This window comes from Pseudopipra pipra, chromosome 6 (assembly GCF_036250125.1).
Source record: "Pseudopipra pipra isolate bDixPip1 chromosome 6, bDixPip1.hap1, whole genome shotgun sequence".
NCBI lineage: Eukaryota > Metazoa > Chordata > Aves > Passeriformes > Pipridae > Pseudopipra > Pseudopipra pipra.
This window is the reverse complement of record NC_087554.1, coordinates 15,906,953-15,925,645: the sequence shown is the minus strand read 5'-3', so window position 1 is coordinate 15,925,645 and position 18,693 is coordinate 15,906,953. Positions and strand designations below refer to the sequence as shown.

The 18,693-nt window shown below is 44.3% G+C and overlaps 1 protein-coding gene across 3 annotated transcripts in view; it reads left to right on the top strand.

Moving 5' to 3' along the window:
- Positions 1-18,693, top strand: part of SLC22A18 (solute carrier family 22 member 18) — a 145,945-nt gene that overhangs the window by 37,900 nt on the left and 89,352 nt on the right. For 2 of the 3 annotated variants that reach the window (XM_064657530.1, XM_064657529.1), the window contains exons 5-8: positions 2,542-2,657; positions 3,153-3,263; positions 8,471-8,571; positions 18,352-18,453. In XM_064657530.1, coding sequence (XP_064513600.1) covers positions 2,542-2,657; positions 3,153-3,263; positions 8,471-8,571; positions 18,352-18,453 — 430 coding nt within the window. The remainder of the gene's footprint in view (positions 1-2,541; positions 2,658-3,152; positions 3,264-8,470; positions 8,572-18,351; positions 18,454-18,693) is intronic. The other variant, XM_064657531.1, reaches the window with a different exon arrangement.

The following is an 18,693-nucleotide window of genomic DNA, read 5'->3' as shown; positions in this document are numbered from 1 at the left end:
AGATAAAGCAGTTACAGAAAGCTGTGCTTAAGAAGGTGGATTTTTAAGAGGATATTGAATGCTTCGGGTTTGTCTGGAAAACAGAGTTTTGAGCTCCACATCTTACTGGATTTCTCTGACTTCAGTGACCAGATGTAAAAAATTCCACAAATCCATTACATCAAGCCCAAGTTTTCCCAAATACATAAACTGTCAAGGTTCTTCTTTCCCTTTCACAGCAACAAATTGGCATATGCTTGCAGTGAAATACTGCATCATTTGTTCCTCGTTTTACAGGGGGATCCTTCCCTCATTGATTGCTGTAATTGTTCTTGGATGAGAAGAGTAAAACATACTTACACTGGTATGTGGGATTCTGGACAACCCCAGGGAAAAAAAAGGACCAGAAGGGAAGTTTTTCTGTCCAATGAAAGGTTTTGTGATGTGTTTTTTCAATATCAGAATGAAAGCTTGAAATACAGAACCTCAAAAATAAAAACGCACAAAGCAGAAAACCACCAAACATTTAGCCAGCTGTAGTTACTTATTTTGGTTATTTTATCCTTTTTATTTTGTTAGTAAATTTACTTTTTTTTTCCAATATAAAGTACAAATTCTGGATTTCTTGGGTGAAAATCTGTGTCCACAAATTTGATTTCAGTCACTTGGGAACTGTTTGGCAGATAATTTTAAATTAGAAAGTGGCAATCTGCTGCACTAAAAATAAAAAGTAATGATCCAGTAAATGACTAATTTTGTGGTCTGAGTTAATTAGTGGAACAGCTTGGAGGATGGAAGGCAGCAGGTCTAAATTACTGCACTAAGTCCATTTGCAGAAAGATACTATCTGACTTTGTTGTTATTAATAATAATTAATGAGAATCAAAATATTCAGCTGGGATGTTTGTCATTGCTATTAGTAGGAATGCGTGTGTGTGTATATATATGTATTTTCTCTTTGATGCTTTTCTTGCTTGTTTGCATTTCAATCCTCAACTGTCTTGCTCTGTGACTTAAATAATACTCCAGAAATTATTCAGACCGCACCTTTTTCTAGCACAGAGGAAACTTGAGGCATTTACAATTAGTGCTGCTGGTTATTCCATGAAAACCACACACCATGGACTGACAAGGAAATCAGCAGTAAAAATTCAGGCAATAAGCAGTCCTTCATCAGCAGGCTCACAGGGAGCATCAGTTGGTGGCTCACAGCTCGCTTTTACATCTTATTTTTGCAACACAGGTTGCTGGGAATGCAGGGATGGCACAGTCACTTTGAGTCTGCACAGACCCACACATCCCAAAGCCTTCTCTGGTGAAATCTAGGCATTACTTTGTTGAAGTCCAAAGTGCTTAAATTTCGATGCCTCCAAGGCACCATGATGGTCTCCTAGTCTTGTGCCCTCTGTGATGCCAGCCTTTGCTATTTCTGCTGGACATTCCCACCCCAAACCTGCTTTCTGTGGTAGGTTTTAAGCACATGTTTTAGAAAACCCTTCAAATAACTTGGTTCCTATGGCAGGGGAGACTTTTAATGAACTAGTTTAGTGGATAATTGCTCTCATTGTTAAAACATACTTCTCCCTTTGTTTTCAGCTCGACTTCTCTGAGATTCAGTCTTCCAGCCCTGGACTTTGCTCTATCTGTGTTTGTCAGAGTTAAAGCCTTTTAGAATGTGAAATCTTCCCATATACCCTTAAAGAATAGGAGGAGTGATTTCCTAACTTTCCCTTTTAAGAGGACAGCAATAACTGAGGACTAATTACTGACTCTATTGATTTTTTCATGTCTGTGCTTGTTTTTTTTAGATAAGTTGTAATTGTTTCTTCTTATCATTGTACAATTGTAGTTAATAATTGCTGTTCACTTTGTCTACATTCTAAGGATGTGGCCCCCACTTCTGTTAAAGATTCATTGTTTGAGGCTCAGATGGGCAGTTGGAGGGGTGTTGATTTGGTTTTGGGCACCTCTGGAGAAAAGGAAGTGCATCAGTCAAAGTGCTGATTACCTTCTCAGAAGGTTTTGTAAATCATGTTTGTTATTTTTAAGTGGTAGTGTATCTCTGGTGGGTTTAGTTCTGGCTGTAGGCTGTTTTCTACCATCCTTAATCATCTTGAGTACTTTCTTCGCTTTCCTTAACTTCATTTGATTTCACTGAGAAATTTCAAGGGGTGAGATGATACTTAGATGAATGAAGTTGGTGATTAGATGGGGATTAGATGGATTCTAATAAGCAGATGCTGTGCTGTCTGTGGGAAGATTTCTAAGCTTCATTAAACCAAGAAGAGCTCTTTTCCCCTGACAATTACAGATTTAAAACATTGTATTATTCTCTATTAATAATAAAAATGATAAACTATCTTGATAGAAATAGCCATCTTCTGGTAAAACTTCAAATTGTGGTCATATCCAAACCCTCTATGAGGGGATATGAGCTCTTTTATAGTATCGCAACTGTGAGAGGATTGTTCTCATCCAAGTGCCCAAGACTTTGCAAGATGGAGTTATAAATGTCTTGTTTATGATATTTATCCAGTTCCCTGTATTTTTTTCTGTTTGCAGCATTTTTGTTCCTGCATATGTTGGGCTGGTGGGAAGTCTCATCAATACCCTGATAGCAGTGGTTTGGATCCCTTCGCAGACTAAACCAAAGTTAAACCAGCATGTGACAGAGCACAGTGAGTATTTAGTGTTTCTGATAAAAAGTACATGAATAAGGACAGGGGATTGACATGCTGCAAGACCTGCTGAAGTACCTTAGAGTTGCGTTAAAGGGCAAAAAGGTCCTGACCTTGAAATGCTGACACTTTAATGCCTAAATTCTGCTTATGGTAGAGTATTATTTCCTATGTGTCGATCACTCTGCCATGTAGAATTGCAGTCTTCCAGTCCAGTGCTTGATATGTATCTCAGAAAAGGTAAATGTGGACCCCTTGCTGGGGATTAGTCTGGTCTGGCATGGGAGGCAATCCCACTGTCTCACTGGGTTCCTCTGCATGCAGACCTGGCACCAGCTCCCAACCTCCTGCCATCAGCAGAAAGCTGGTGCAGCAGAGACAAAAGTGCCTTTTGGGAAAGGGGGTGGTGAACCTGAGCAGATAGTTTCAGAGTTTCTTACTTTCTACCCTCAACCTGTATAAATAGAGTATTAACCAATATGTCATTTTCTGTAGGTACATCACAGTCTGACAGCTTGTTTAGCATCAGAGAAATCCTACGTCTGATGAAGTTTCCAGGAGTAATGGAAGTTTTTACAGTCAAGGTCTTGGCTGGGCTTCCCATAGGTAAATCTCCCCCATTACCCATGATTGCTGATATATTTAAAATAAGATGACATACAGTGTAGACCAGGCTTGTCTCAAGTTACTGAGAGCACATTGCATTTGATCATAGAGCAGTGAGGATTCAGGTCCTAACTTGATGTTGGATGCTTTCAGATGGTCTCAGCTACAACGGGTCAGAACCCTGGGACTTAATGTAAAACAGACTACTTGTCATAGGCATCTGTGACATTTGGCAAATCATTTAATTTCTCTACTCCATCCCCCTGGCTGTAAACATTTTTTTCTCATGTCTGTCATTTCTATTTAGGCTGCAATTTCTTCAGAGCAGAAGGAAATTGTTTGTCCTCTCCTGGAAACACTGAGGTCCTTCCTGATTTTACTTAGTGGTTTTAAGGTGTATATGTATCCTAACCGTTTTCCCAACAACTAAAAAACTGTTGGTGGATGAGAGGATCAGGCTGCAAACAAGAGAGCCACAGTGTATTTCTTCCCTTGTGCATGATGATGGTGCTTGTTCTTCTCTTCCTTATATGTTCTGCTCATTTTTTTGTGTCACAGTAGGAACTGGCTGATACTCAAACCCTTCCCAAACCTGCCTGTTTCCCTGCTTCCTTTGAAGTTGCTGTACTGGCATGGTCCATATCTCCCAATTTGCCTGACTACATATCCTTGGCCACATTTAATAATCTTCATTTTTGCCTACCCTCTAACTTCTTTCTCCCCATACTTGACCAGAAACAAGTTAGCATGTCAGCTTTGTTAGTGGTGTGTAAGGACAAGGTGATGTTCTCTGCCCTTCCACACAGAAAATCTTCATGGCTCCTTTCCCAGTCAAACACAAAGTGCAGTTTCTCTTGATGATGATTTCAAGAATTGAATTTTGTGCACATCAAAACACATATACATCATGCATCTGAACAAACCAAGGCACTTCCCTTCCAAACAGGGATCTTAAGAGAGGAATTAAGGCACCTTAGCTTTTAGACTTGGCATTTTTTTTCCAATTTGTTTTTGTCTGAAGAAGCCCGTGATGTTTAAATAATAAGAAACATGATTTACAAATAAAATTCTAATTTGTAAACGGTAAATTCAGTTTAAAAATGAAAGTAGATTTGGCTGTGGAGTGTGGCTGAATCAGAAGGGGGTGGCATTTCTGGGCTTGGTCAGGCTCATCTGTTATTCCTTGCTATGTCACTGGGGGAACAAGTCCAACTGGAGTTGTAGAATAATACACAGGGAAGTAAAGGATTTCTGATTTTTTTTTCCCTGTTTGTGTGTAGTTGGCACTGCTGAGATCAGTTATGCCAGTTGGTCCTACTCCTGCCACTGCAGACAGGACACAATCTCAATGTACTGCTGGCTTGCCCTAATAGTGCAATTTTTTTGGTTCTTAAGAAGCTAAACTTCTAAAACTGTATTCTAAAAGGTGTATGAAATTACAGCATTTCATAGAATGAGACAGATGTTTTAAGGGAGGTTTTCTTTGCTGATTCTAGCTCATTTCTCATCTTAAAGTAGCATTCATTTCTCCGTATAAAAATGCCTGAGACCACATCCATATGAGATCTGTGCAGTAATTTCCTGCGTGCTCTCCCTTTTCCAGAGGCCAGGTGAGATACACTTTGCTTTAGTCATTCCTGCTGAAATGCCAATCCTGCCTGTTGGAGAATCCATTCTTCTTTTCCCGTGCAAAGCAAAAATGCTCACCCAGGCAAAATAAACATCTCCTGCTGAAAACTGCAAGGCAATTTCTAGGCAAAGAGGATGGAGACAGCAAAGCTGAGATTTAAGGCAGGCTAATAGTCTGTCAATGCATGGCTTGGAGTATTTCCGTAAGGATAGGAATGGGTTCACTTCAGGCACTCCTGCTACACGGATAGCACTTGCACTACAGTGAAAAGTGATTAAAATCCTAGTGACTTCTCTTTGCAGGTCTCTCTTCACTTCAGGTGACTGAACAACTGATGGCAGCTGAAAGGGGAACTGGCCATCACTTAATTCTCTGAGGCTCACAGCTAGAGGCTGAGCTTCTCATGAGCTCATTTACCTTTCATCTCCAGGCTGCAACTGTATAATTAATTAATTGCCCAAATTACAGACCGCTCTCTATTTACTTTGTAAACAAGTTTGTGATATACACCAAAGAAAATCTTTTGTTCCTTATGGATCTCATTGTTGTCTAAAATTAGCTTGTTTGAGATCGAAAGACCCTCCCCAGGAGGGCTGCAGGGCTGGGAACCTCCTCCCTGTGTTGCATAAAAGCAGACGTGGGCTCTGTGCCTCTTGCAGGAGGGCAGCTGCCAGGGATTTGACAGGCAGCAGACGTCTCCAACACGGCCAAATTACCTTCTCAACTGACCTGGGAAAAGAGAGCCTCATTTCATTGTGGTAGATAAGAGACAGAAAGAAAAACAAGAGAATAAAAATCTCGAACATACCTCTTACTGACTAGAAATCTCCAGGGCCTTGAAAATACTGATAAAATACCTGCTTGTATGAATCTTTGGCTGTCTGATGCCTCTGGAAAATCTGGTTTCAACACAATTGCATAGGTTTAGCACCTGCATCCCATTTTTAAAAGGATTTTCTTCCACGTGTGGAACAGGATTTTGCAGTGAGCCCTAGGGCTCTGCATCCCATCACGTTTTCAGTCCAGCGCAGGAGGGCCGAGGGTCCCGCAGAGGCTGTGCTTGCCTACTCATACCATCTTGCAGTGAGGATTGCTAAGCTGGCCCTCCAAAGCCACAGGCTGCTTTTAGACATGTCACATCTTTTTTTTTTTTTTTTTAATACAGTTTGCACTCCTGTTTTTCCTTGGTGCTTTTCCTCTCATTACTGCATCTCATAAACAATTTCCCTGCCTTCTGCTGCATAATCCTTGTTATTCAACCCTCTGGTGCCAGGTTTTTTTCTAAGGAGTTCACCCCTTGTTTAGACCCACTCAAAAAGGGTGAGGTTTCTGAGGATATTTTTTGCCATTTTCCTTTTTTTTTTTTTCATGTTGAGCCTTGCAGTGTGAATTGAGGCTTATCATTACTCACGTGGCTGCACTCAGCTGACCTGTAGCCTACCCACATGGGAACCTGCTGAGATCTTTGCAAGAAATGCTTGTTCCAATGAGCATAAAACCTTTTTCTAGTTCAATTTGGGGCTCCCCTTGTGGGTTTCACCAAGAAATGTGTTTCCAGTTGAAAAGATCCCCTTAGTTGCTGAACGAAAGGGGGCAAGCAGGTCTCCCTTTTCCACGTGACTTTAGGAGACCATGCAGAAACAGATACAAAAAAAGACCTTTGCATCTCCAGGGGAGCCATGCAATGTATAATGCTAATTAAAGAGCACAGTCTATTCCCTTGTTTGGAGGCTTGTTTGGAGGAGGATGATCCAAATCTGCCTTAACTTGATGAGGGACTTCAAAGGGGAGAGGAGCTGTAGAAGCTGGCATGTGGTACCAGGAAGAAGCGCCAGGTATGTAGGAAGGACGAGCCCCTCCTAGGTAGTACTTGCAGTGGGGTAGCAGGATGAAGGGCCCGCTTCAATCTGATCTTCCTACAAGTGAAACCAAGTGTGGTTTTTCTTTCATTTCTTCACGTGTGCCTTTTATAAACTTGTGCAACCCTGTTGCCTGATTTGGGTGTTGTGAGTAAATACTGCTATTTGCATGTTACCTTAAGCTGGCTTGAGCTGAGAGCGATTTCAAAGTAACTGGATAAGGATGGGGTGCTCTCCATGAAGGGGTGTGGCGAAGCCATAGATCTTCATGAGCTTCAACTCCCTGGCACCTTTTCCAAATATCTGTAGAGTAGCAGAGCAGGATGCCCTTCATGCCCCCCATCCCTCTCCCCCAATGCCATTGAGACAGCTGGAGTGCAGCTACTCCATTAAGGGGGGAAGACGTGTCTCTGGTGGGGTTCAGAAAGGCTTTGTGGCAAGTCCTGGGCTGGGAGGGTGGTGCTGCCTCGAGGCAAAGGCTTGGGGTGCTTGGAGGGAGGTCCTTGTTGCTGCAGGTGCTCCACTGGTAGTGATGCAGTTTGGCTGCTGCATGTTCGTTTGTTAAGGGACTAAGTCCTCCTCAGCATTTTAACCAGCAATTTGGGATCACTCTCTTCATCCTTCCAGGAAAAGTCTGCAAATCCTTCTCATGTTAGTGACTCACTTTGCCAGGCCACCGGCTATTTTCTTAGTCCTCACATACTGCCTCCTGGACTCCTGTTTTTCCAGGAAGAAGAGGACCTCAGCTCCCTTTTTACCCAGTCTTTGTAACTCAGAGGATCCTACAAGAAAAGGCAGGACCTCTAAGGGTCATCTACTCTCTTCTCTGTTCCCAAAAGGATCAGTGGTCTCTCACAGGCATATTGTGGGGTTGTTGACACACAGAAAACCCCAATTTCTTACTATCTTGGTCTTTCTGAGGTGCCCAAGACAGTAGGGGAAGCAGCAGACTCCTACCCCATACCACGCTTGGAGCACAATGTTTTGCCATAATGTATTTAATTTGATAGCTCTTTGTGTAGGACGGGAGCATGTGTAAGCACGTCTGTAGTTGTGTGTGTTTGGCGGTGGGGAAACGCACTGTCCTATTTTCTTTTGAGACTGAGTGGGCATTTTCCGTTACACTTTCAGAAATTGCCTCAATTGAAAAGCAGACTCAGCCCGTGCTGAGTTTCTGTCTGTACTTTCCTGACTGCTTGTGTGGACACCACTATTGGTCCACACAAGAAATTTATCACGTGCCACCGACATCATTGCTGAGGTGTGCAGTGAAATCGCTGCATCTTGGGTGATGTCACTGGGTTGTTCCCCATGGTGAAAATCTGAAGTCAGGCAAAAGGGGAGAGGAATCCAATCAGATTATTTTTATGGTTACAGTCTTGTCTGAACAAGAAAACAAATGTTTTCTTGCTGTCTTAATGGTTAATTTGGCTTTGGTGATACAAATATTTACAAGTTTATAATAAACAGCTGAAACTTCAGCCTACATAGTCACATTATTTAAAGATGAAAGTAAGGGGGATAAAAAAGTTAATACTTTTTTAGAAGATTAAATTACTACAATGACTTTGAATAGGATTCTGCTCATGTTTATATCCAGTGCCGGCAACCCCAGGGAGAGCTCCTGGCTCATACTGGGGGTGATTGAGAGCAGGATCTGGGCCACTACATGCAATACAAGTACACTGATGTATCCTTTACATTAACCCTCCTTATAGGTTTGTTCATGATTATGTTTTCCATCATCTCTATGGATTTCTTTGGCTTGGAAGCAGTGGAGTCTGGATACCTGATGTCATATTTTGGTGTCCTTCAAATGGTAAGTGAAGTGCAAGTCCCTCTCTTAGACAAATTAGCCACACTGCTATCTAATTTTCTACCTTTTTGACACATTCCCTTCCAAATCCAGGTGCAATATTGCCAGGCAAATCCTAGCTCTGCCATACAGTATTTGGCTTCAAAAATAGAAGGTTTTCCAAATTTATTCTGTTCCTTGAAATGGGAAGAAATTGGAGGAAAGAGTGTCCTGAAAGCTTTCTTTCCCTTGTCTCTCTTTGTGGATCTTTAAGCTGTGGAGCTAAAATTTCCTCAGACTGATATGTCCTGTTTTTTGTAAAAAAACTTACATTGAACCTAAACCGTTTTGGCTGGGGTTTTTCCTGGTGCAGGTTAGCAGATTTACATTTACGTAGTAGCACCCTGTACATTTATGCAAGTACATGATCTTACCGGTGTTTTCACAGATCCCTTCAGTGTAGAGGAAGAACTTGTTTCTGCTGTGTGGAAACAAGCACAGCAAGCTTGTACTTTCAAAAAAAAAAAAAAAAAAAAAGGAAAAAGAAAAGAAAGAAGAAAAAAAAAAGGTGGGCAATGGAACATGGTTACATGGTTAAGAGACTACCAAAATGGGTAAAAGGGAAAAGTCAGCTGAATTAGGCAGTAGCAGGGCTGAAAAAATACGGTGTTTGTTATAGCAGAGTGTTCCTTCTGGAGGAAGAGGCTAATAATTTTGCAGAAAGAGCAGCAGATGATTATAAGCAAGCCTCGAGGTAGGAATGCAAGTTAAGCAATACCCTGAAGGAGGGTGGTCTTGTTATTAAATCCGCCTTCATTTCCTGGGCATTGCCACAGAGTTCCTGTGGGATCTGGAGGAGCTTCTCATCTGGGAAATGACAGCTTTAGTTCCTTCCCTTGTGATTTGGATGTGGCATGGTGTTGTCAGTCACCTGGGCTCTGCTCTGATCTCACTGAATCTGGGCATCTTGGTAGAGCAGCTGATGAACATGGCTGTACATCAGCAAGTGGATTCTGCAGAGTAAACTGGCTGGAGCTGAGGAGATGGTGCCTTGGCCATGTCAGGTCTGTGGGGATGACTTTGGACTAGCTGTCTCTTGGTCCTGTGAGCTCAACATCTCCAACAAGCTGGATGCACTCTCCCTTTCAGTCTTATTGTAAAGAAGACCAGTTTGCTGGTCTGCAGCATGAAAGCTGCAGCTGCTTTCCAAAGCAAGCTTCTGACCCAAACTCCACTGCTTACAGAGGCTTTCCCTACATTAGTTTTTGTATGCTGCCTCCTAGACCAGGATCTGCAGGAATCACTCAAGTTTTAGAAGGGCCAATCTTCTTCCCCATTTGAATGTAAAGGGACTCCCCACAATTGTGCTTTTAACTTAGATATGTGAGTTAAATCCCTGTTACATGTGTCTACACTGAAATAAAATTTGGGATTGCAGCACGGCCGCGGTGTGCTTGTTTCGAGTTGGGTAATGTGGGCGGCAATAGTGTTTTTACAGGAGTGGCTTAGTGTTGCTAGATGCTGGCCTTGGATGCTGCTGTTAGGTCCAAGATATCTGTCTTCAGGACACTGCTGTTGTGTCTAGAATATCTATCTGTCTTCACTGCTATTGTTTCCCAGGTTAGTTTGGTTGAAACTACTGTAGATAAAGTTACCTCCACTGCCGTGCTGGTGCACCCCACATAGAGACACAGCCCTGGAAGATACAGGAATTACAGCATCCACTCTGCTTCCTAATGGATAATCAGATGTCAGTGCTAACCAGGGACCTGACCCTTCCCATAGTCATAGAGTTTCATCCCACAGAGGCCAATCATGCCTATTGCCACAGTCTAGATCTAACCCAGCAGTGGCCTGCAGGCTCAGGTGCAGTATCTACTTTGCTGGAGAGTCTTTGCCTTGGGACATTTGACACAGAAACTGGCTTTTATCAGGCAGTTTGCTTTCATCTATCCATGTAGTTTCTATCCATGTTGCTATTCATATAGGGCATGACACTGGACATCAGAAATATAGAAGTGAAGTGGTCATAGGGTACAAACTTCTCTTCTTCATGTCCGTGCATTGAAGTCTGCTGTCAGAACACCAAAAAGAGGATAATGCCTTACTTTTTTTTAAAGGGCCAGGACACCTGATTCTTGGTGGCAGCAAAGACATCACGCCTGGGAGGTTCCAAAGCACTGCTTTCTGCTTTGTTGTTTCTTCTTTCCACTTTATCACTGGCAGTTTCAAACTCTGCTCTGGTTTAAGTGCGACAAGATCCTCGACTGGACCAAATTAGACTCTCACTATCTGGCTTTTAAATTACTGTAAAACATTAGATTTTGTGTCTTTACTTCCAGGTCTCTGGCTAGAACCACCTGAAGATATCTCTCACAGATAGTGACTTGGTTAATGTTTTATGGTTACTTTCTATGGGGTTTCTCCAGTGGAAGGCATATGCAGGGAGTAGAATGTGTGCCAGCTCTGTCCTGCTGAGCCCCAGATCTGCTTGTGTGCCTTTCTGTTCCCTAAGCTGGCATTTCAGATGCATTTGTTTCTGCTGTAACAGTGAATTGATACTGCTGAGATATAAATGCAGATTAAGGTGCAAGTAAATTCCACCAGTCTGGATAGGTGAACGATGATTAATATCTGCTGACTGGCTTCCCCACTTCACTGAGTAAATTACAGCTTTATTCATAAGGAATATAATGTAATTTTCAATGAATTTCATCAACCAAATCCTCAGCTTTGATTTCTCATTCCTTAGTTTGCCTTTCTGTTAAACATACTGAGGATTTTTCCATCCTCTTGGACTTGCTCTGAGCCCTCCTGTTAGAGAAAACATGTCCCCCCATTTGCATCTCTCCCTGGACTTGAAAATGGATAGGACTTTCATAGATAGAAGGGGATGTCACAGAAATGAAGGGGAAAATAAGTATCCATCCATGTCCTGTTTATTTTAAATCTCCCTGCAGGCACTGAACACAGTGCCTGGGCAGCTGCACAGCACAGCCAGCTGATACAACCAGCACTGCGTCCCAGGGTCTCGCCTGCTCCCAGCACATACTACATGCACCAAGTGGCTTCAGAGATGCACAGGGAACAGCACAGCAAGTCTTCTCTGAGACCTTTATTCAGCTTTTCCCTGAAAGTCATACACTGACAAAAGCACTGTCTGGTCTGCCAAATTCTGGCAATTTTTATAGTATTATTTCTTTGTGTTATTGTAGTTTCTGGTTTTTAAATCAAATATTCTCAAAACAAACATATTCTTCTTGCACAGAATGTGATGTTGCAGCTCCCTTTCCCAGCCTGATCAGCAATCCCGGGATGACTCAAATAGCGATGGTGTCTGCCTGCTTTCCTCTCCCACCCCAAGGATATTATGCTCCAATTGCTTAATCTAGGTTTTCAGCTTCTCAGCCTCATTTAACCTGCTGTGGTAAGAAGTGGCCAATGCACTGTAAGCATCTGTCTCTCCTTGTTCCTCCCATGAAAGCCAGCGGCAGAGTACCTAGAGAGGAGATTCGGAGTGGCTTTGGGACAGTCCACCTAATTTTAAGTGTGCAACTCAAGTTCTTCACCATCAGTATGTCAAACAGCTCTTTGCTTGGGGAGATCGGCACAGAAACATGAACCCTGCAGGAGGTGAGGTGTTTGCTCCTTTGCAGGTGGAGGATGGTAGTTAGCCCCACTGCTCATTCAGGCATCACCTGAGGGATCCCATCCGGAGCTCCTCAGCCTCACCTCATCATGCTTGGTCCCATCTTGTTGCTTTATGTCCATGCAGGACCCCAAAATCTAGGGGAGGGGGGTGTCCCATGCCCAGCCTGAGAGGATCCCTGCAGGCTTAGAAGGCAGATTTGGGGCTGGTTTGAAGCCCAGGAGCCTTGTGTGTTTTGGCTGACCACTCTCCAGAGCAACTCTCTTGGTGCCTCCCTCTCTGAGCATCAGCTCTGTCCACATGGGAACGGATCATGGCACTTGCTAGCAGCTCAAGCTGGCACTGGTGATGGGTTTTGTCCCCACCACACCATACATGTAACACCAATGACTACTGCTCATGGCATGGGCCGTTCTCAGCACCCTTTTTCCTTCACCAAATTGTCTGCCCACAGCACAGTCACCCTTCACCCTGGCACTGTGGTTCATCTCCTTGCTGCAACTTGTCCCCCTGTATGGAGGGACATAGGTTGCTTTGCTGCTGCTCCCAGCCTGTCTTGCAGAGACTTGATTTGCCGAAAATAATACATCTGCTGATACACGTTATAAACATTCCCATCAAATTCCATAGGGACTGTCCACAGGGAATGGGGGCTTCCTGGCTCTCTGGATGAAACCAGTGCCAATTTACTTTTTGTGGTTAGGCAAAGAGCATCATCTAATAACAGAGGATATGGGAAACTATGGGGCAGGCTTAGGCACAGTGAGGGTAGGAAGGCTGGGAACAGGGGATAACTTCTGGGTCAGGACAGAGCCAGACAAGGTCAGAGAAGGACGTGGGAAGGCAGTGTCATAGCATTGAGACGAAGAACTGTCTGATGAGGAAACAAAGTTGTTGCTTAGAAAATGGAATGTGACTGAGGCTGGAGTGGACTGATGGGGAAATCAAAATAGCAAGTGGGGGTAATAATTCAAGCCATCCGGGTCTCTGCAGTGATGCTCGAAGCACCCTGATAGCGTGAGGCCGTCTGATGAACTGGGACTGTGCCAGCGTAAGTTGCAGAGTAGAAGTCGTGTGGGAGATAATGAAATGAGGAGGGGAAGGCTGACAGCAGGAGAGATACCTCTGTGCCAGGCAGCTTGCATTGCAGAGATTCCCTTGCTCATGATGTATTTGAAGCATCTTTATCTGATCACTTGTAGGTCTTCAGGCAAGCCCTATGAGAGCCTGTTAGGGACACAATCCCTCTGTCCTCTAGGGCTGGACTTACAGAGTCCTGTCATCTCAGAAGCCATGCAAGTGAAATTTCCCTCATAGTGAATGAGTGTGAAATGCTGTTCAATCTCCCTCCAGATAATAATTAATTTCATAATGGTTTAAAATAATTTAATTTTGCATAATGGGCAGAAATGGGCCTAGGCACCAGGTTGTGGGGTTTTTTGGAGTTGCAAGCACAACAGCATGGAGAACTTCTAGGTGTAGTATATAACTTGGAAAGTACTGCTGGAGGATTAGGCAAGTGAAATACCTTGAGTACCTGGCTGATATCTGAAGTCACATCTGATGCTTAGATTTCAAACCACTGGAGAGGGTGGGGGAAGATTTCCTTTAAGAACTTTTTCTCAAAAAAAAACCAAAGCAAAATGCACCAAACAAAACTCTGGGTGGGACAAAGGGGTAGATATTTATACCCCTGAGGATCAAGAAATCATAAGACATCTGTTCTATTTACTGCATTTAAATCTGTATTGTTAGACAAACCCCACCTCTAGCCATGCAGCTTCTGGAGGGACAAGTTGGTACGGAGTGATCCTGAAAAGATGAGAGAGATTCCTGGAGGAGAGATTTACATTGCATATCATCTTATCACCAGTCTGTCCCTCTCACTTTTTTTTTTTCCCTGCACAGCAAAAGAGATGATTAAAGAGCCAGGGATTTAATTACAGCCAGGTATGCCTAGGGGGAAAACCCACTTGCTGAAAGGACCTTGCAAAAACAAACAGAAAGTTCTCCAGTTTCCTTGCTTTGAAGGATTTATATCTGCGGAGGGGGGCGGGCTGGAGGGGGAAAGAAAGCAATTAGGCTTTCACAAAACACACCAGCCTCTTCCCCCTGTTTGGCAAAGTGCTGCCTTCAGCAGTTTGGTCCTCACCGTCAGCCCTCCTTCCAGTCCCACCACCCTCCTGCTCCTCTACAAGACCTGAACTACTTCTCAAATGATTTCTGGCATCACCGTGTCAGTAAAACAACTCCCTTTTGCCCCGCCCAGGGCTTTGTACCACCTTAACCCTGTGCAGAAAAGCCTCGTGATTTGCTTGACCCCTGTGGTGTGCCCCAGCTGGTGCCCACCCGCGTCCCACCCCAGCCAGCGCTGCACTCGCCCTGGGAACTGCCAGCCAGGCACAATTTCAAAGGGGAGAGATACAGGTCCAGGGCGTGGGAGGCTGCTTCTGATGTGAATCATGCTACCTGCACTAGGGATGGGGCCCTGCATCTTCTCTACTAGGCTGCACCAGCTTATCTGGCCTGCTGCACCTGCCTTTCCGACCTTCTCATATCTGTTCATTTCCAGGCTGTTGGGTGAAAGGGAACTTCTTTTGTTGCTGGGCTCTGTCAAGCTTTCAATTGGTGCTGATGGAAGAATCTTTAGAAAAAGTCCCATGTCTCTGAGCACGGAGGACCAGCTGAGCATCTACATAACTCCTCTAACCTCCACTGGTGAGGCCAGCTACTTGCCGGTTCCAGTCCTCAGCTGGGGCTCCATGCAGCAAGGCTACTGCTTCAAAAGCCTTCCAAAAACTAGCACCTTAAACCTTCAAAGAGTAACAATCTCTTCCATCCTGAAAGGGATTGCTGAAATTTGTTAGAGGTTAACAATAAAATGGGTAATTGGCTCTTTTGAGCAAGTGGGAGCTGCTGCCTTCCCAGAAACCAAATAGAGTGATAGAAGCAGAGAGTATTTTTCGATGTGATTTGCTGAATTAGTCTAACAAATCCCCAGTTTGATGAATCCAGCATAATGCTAAGGAAAGATTTGGCTGGTCTTATGCATTTATTGGGAGACTTATTTGCCTTTAAAGAAGGAGAGGGGGGAGGAAAAAAAAGATGAGTTGGTTTTTCCTGTGACATGTGTACACAGCCACAGGCAGTGCCTGTTATTTCACTTGCAAACAATTTCCTCTCTCTTTTGTTTATTGATGACAGAAGGCATTCCAGCCAGGTACACTGGCTCTTCCCCGACTTCAAAGGAGGTCAGGTTACAAAGGCAAGCACCATCTAGGCAAAATGAAATACAGGAGGGGAAGGCCCATCTCAGTTGATCTTAGGGGAGTTTATGTGCAAGGGAAAAGCCCAGAACACACCAGCGGCAATGAAAATAAGGATAAATCCCATTGCTGCTTTGTCAGCCACCAGAGCTTATCCATGGGAGCAGTTATGGCTAAGTCACCTGGGATGTCCCTGCTACCTCCTGGTAATGGCAACACATGTCCAAAATCTTACATGGGAAAGTGCACATGAACCACCTTTCACTTTCACCTTCCCAGATGTACCTGTGCAGGCAGCTGCTGCTCATGCCAATCCAAGGGCTCTGCGGACAGGGAATATTGCAGGCTGGAAGTAATGGGTTTTCAGGTCTAAATTCAGACTGGAAAGTGAGGTCAGAGCTCCTTGTGACTGGAAATATTATCCAGCACTTAAATCAAGGCTCTGTGTCCAAAATCAAGATCGTGGGCCTTGCCTGCTTGGGCTAATGGATGGATCAGCAGCAACTGTGCTGGGGAAGGAGGCAGGCAGTCCAGATAACCCATGGGGGAGGCTGCAGTCTGTGTAACCCAGGGATTGCTGCACAGCCCCAAAGGGAAAGCAGGTGACTTGGGCTCATGCTTGCCCCTGGAAATAGTCCCATTGCCAAGTTGGTTGATTCAGCAGTGATGTTTTACCTCGTGCTTATATTGCCACAGCCCAAGTGATGGGAAAGCCCATGTGGAATACCAGCATTGGCACAAGGACCACCCCTCTGCTCTGCTCACTCTGAGGACAGCACGGGGCCCGCACATTGCCAGGTCCTCCTGCTCAGTGCCTGGCTTTGCTGCAGCAGTGCTTGTTGCCTGTGCTTAGGTGCTCATATGTAGTGATGGAGACATTTTTGGGTACACCACTCCCAAGGCCATCAGACCAGGCTGCTCTGGGAAGTTGCTGATGATATATCCCAATGACTCAGGGAAGGGCAGGGATGAGGCTGTGCCTGTACGGTGTATCCCAGTTAAATATGCCATTCAAGCCTGGGCAAATTAGGAAACATTTCCTTTCCTCCAGTGGTTGAGTTGAGCCAAACTGGGGTTCGGGTGATGCCACTGCTGAGTCAATCCATGCCCTGCAACGAGGCTCAGCCCCCATCCCATGTGACTCAGCAGAGCCCCAGCTGGGGCGAGCCTGTAGGAGGGACTGGAAAGTTGCAAAAAGCTAATGACGATTTTTGGAGCACTCAGCTCAATGAAGCGTCACTCAGTGACTTCTCCACCTACCCCCCCGAGTAGGAGCTGCTGGGGCCGGTATCAGCCTCCTCTCGTGTCCGCGGCAGGGCTTTCAGTCAGGATGACTCAGGTCACCCCATGCATTGTCCAAGCATTGCGCCACAGCAGCTCAACCACTGTCCCAGAGGCTGCTTGGCAAGTGACACAACCCAGGAAACACACACGGGACCTGTGCCACTGTCACATGGCATCTGGGCACACGTGAGCCAAGCTCTCAAGCCCTGGTCAAAGGCAGAGACAAGGACAAAAAGGAGGCAGGAAGAACATTTCCTAGGAGCCAAAACGCCGAATTGTTGTGATGTGCCCTTGTGCCAGAAATCCTTTGTGCTCTGAAGCAAAGTGAAGGGTTAAATTTTGATGGTTTTCCATGAAGTTGTAGCTTGTTGGAAATATATTCATTTGTAGCTATTGTTCTTTATGTCAACTTTATTTTTACTACTATTCACTTTTTAGTTTGTTTTTTTGTTTGTTTGTTTTAGTAATTAAATTGATTTTTTCTGGATTGCTTGTTATAAATTGACATTTCCTTTCTTTCTAATAACTTACCTCCTCATTTAATTTGCACTCATTTCCTTCCAGCTAAATTTGGGTTTCAGCCTTAGGACTACTACAGCAAGGTTGAATGTGGCATAGAGTCATTCCTGGTCCAAGCAGACCACTGAAGTTTTCTGCAGGATGGACTGCCATGGAAAAAAAATCCATCCCACCAAACAGAGCATTTTGAACTAGATCTCTTCTTTCAAGTTGGTGGGGTTTTCATTTGGATCATACAAACCCTTTCAAGGCAGGGAAAACTCAGTAGATTCCTATCTGTCCCTCCCCTGTCTTTCAGTCAGTCAAGGTTTATTTTCACTGTGATCTCTTCCAGCCTCTGTCCTCTCTTGTCCACTTGGGCCAGCATCACCTGAAGTATGAGAGATGCTGAACAGAGAAATAAGAGGGAATTTGCTCTGCAAAGTGATGGAAAAGTCAAATAATTCCTGGGATTTAAATTTTTTGCTCCTCCTTCCCTCCCTCCCCCTCTCCCCCAGTTTTTATTTAAAATCTGTAAAACCAGTTCCCCACCCCTTACATCTGCATGTACTGCTGGGACTGGGTATTAGCATCTCCGCCGTACTTGTTTCATGCCTAAAAATTATGAATCACCCAATTTGTATATTTATAGTTTAAAATAATGTCAAGAGAAGGTACAGGCATTTTCCTCCTCTGCATACAAAGGTAGAGTTTTTCTTTGGAAGGATTTGCCAAGAATGAAGACCTTAGTATTAACTGTATTTCACAAAAAATCACAACTTAGAAAAAATAATTTGTATCTGCAAGAGTTTTTAGAAGGTTTTGGTCACTGCTGGTGACGAGGCGGTGATGGTAAACTAAGGCACGCACCCTGAGTAAAGACTTCCAGCTGATGGGATAGCTCTCTCCCTAGGATGCAAAATGCTTGAAATAACGGGTCATGTCTTCCCACTGTTTACTGTGGCAATGAGGTCCTTTTTTTTCAAAACAAACCCTGATGGAATAACCCATTTGCTGCCTTTCATTTGTTTGCAGCGCTGTAGCAGCTCTCGTTTGTTTAAATGATTATACATCAGGGTTAATGGTGCTCCTGTGTTTCTTTCCCAGGTTGTCCAGGGTTTGGTTGTTGGAAAACTCGCTAACCACTGCACAGAGATGACGCTGCTCAGACTCAGCGTCTTCGTCTTTGCCGGCGTGGGCCTAGGCATGGTAAGGCAGGTGTGGGATCATCCACAGTGCCCTTCATAACGCAGCGACACAAGGTCCGTGAGACCTGCCTGTGAGCTCTGCCCCTTGAAATGCCACCACTGGCTTTGTTGGGTGGTCCTCAGGGCAGGGGAAACCATCTCTCCTGGGCCTCTGCGCAAACAGAGCTGCGCTCAACGTAAGCATTGCGCCAAACCATGATAAAGAGCTGCGTGAGTAATAGTTACGGGGATTTAAAAAAAT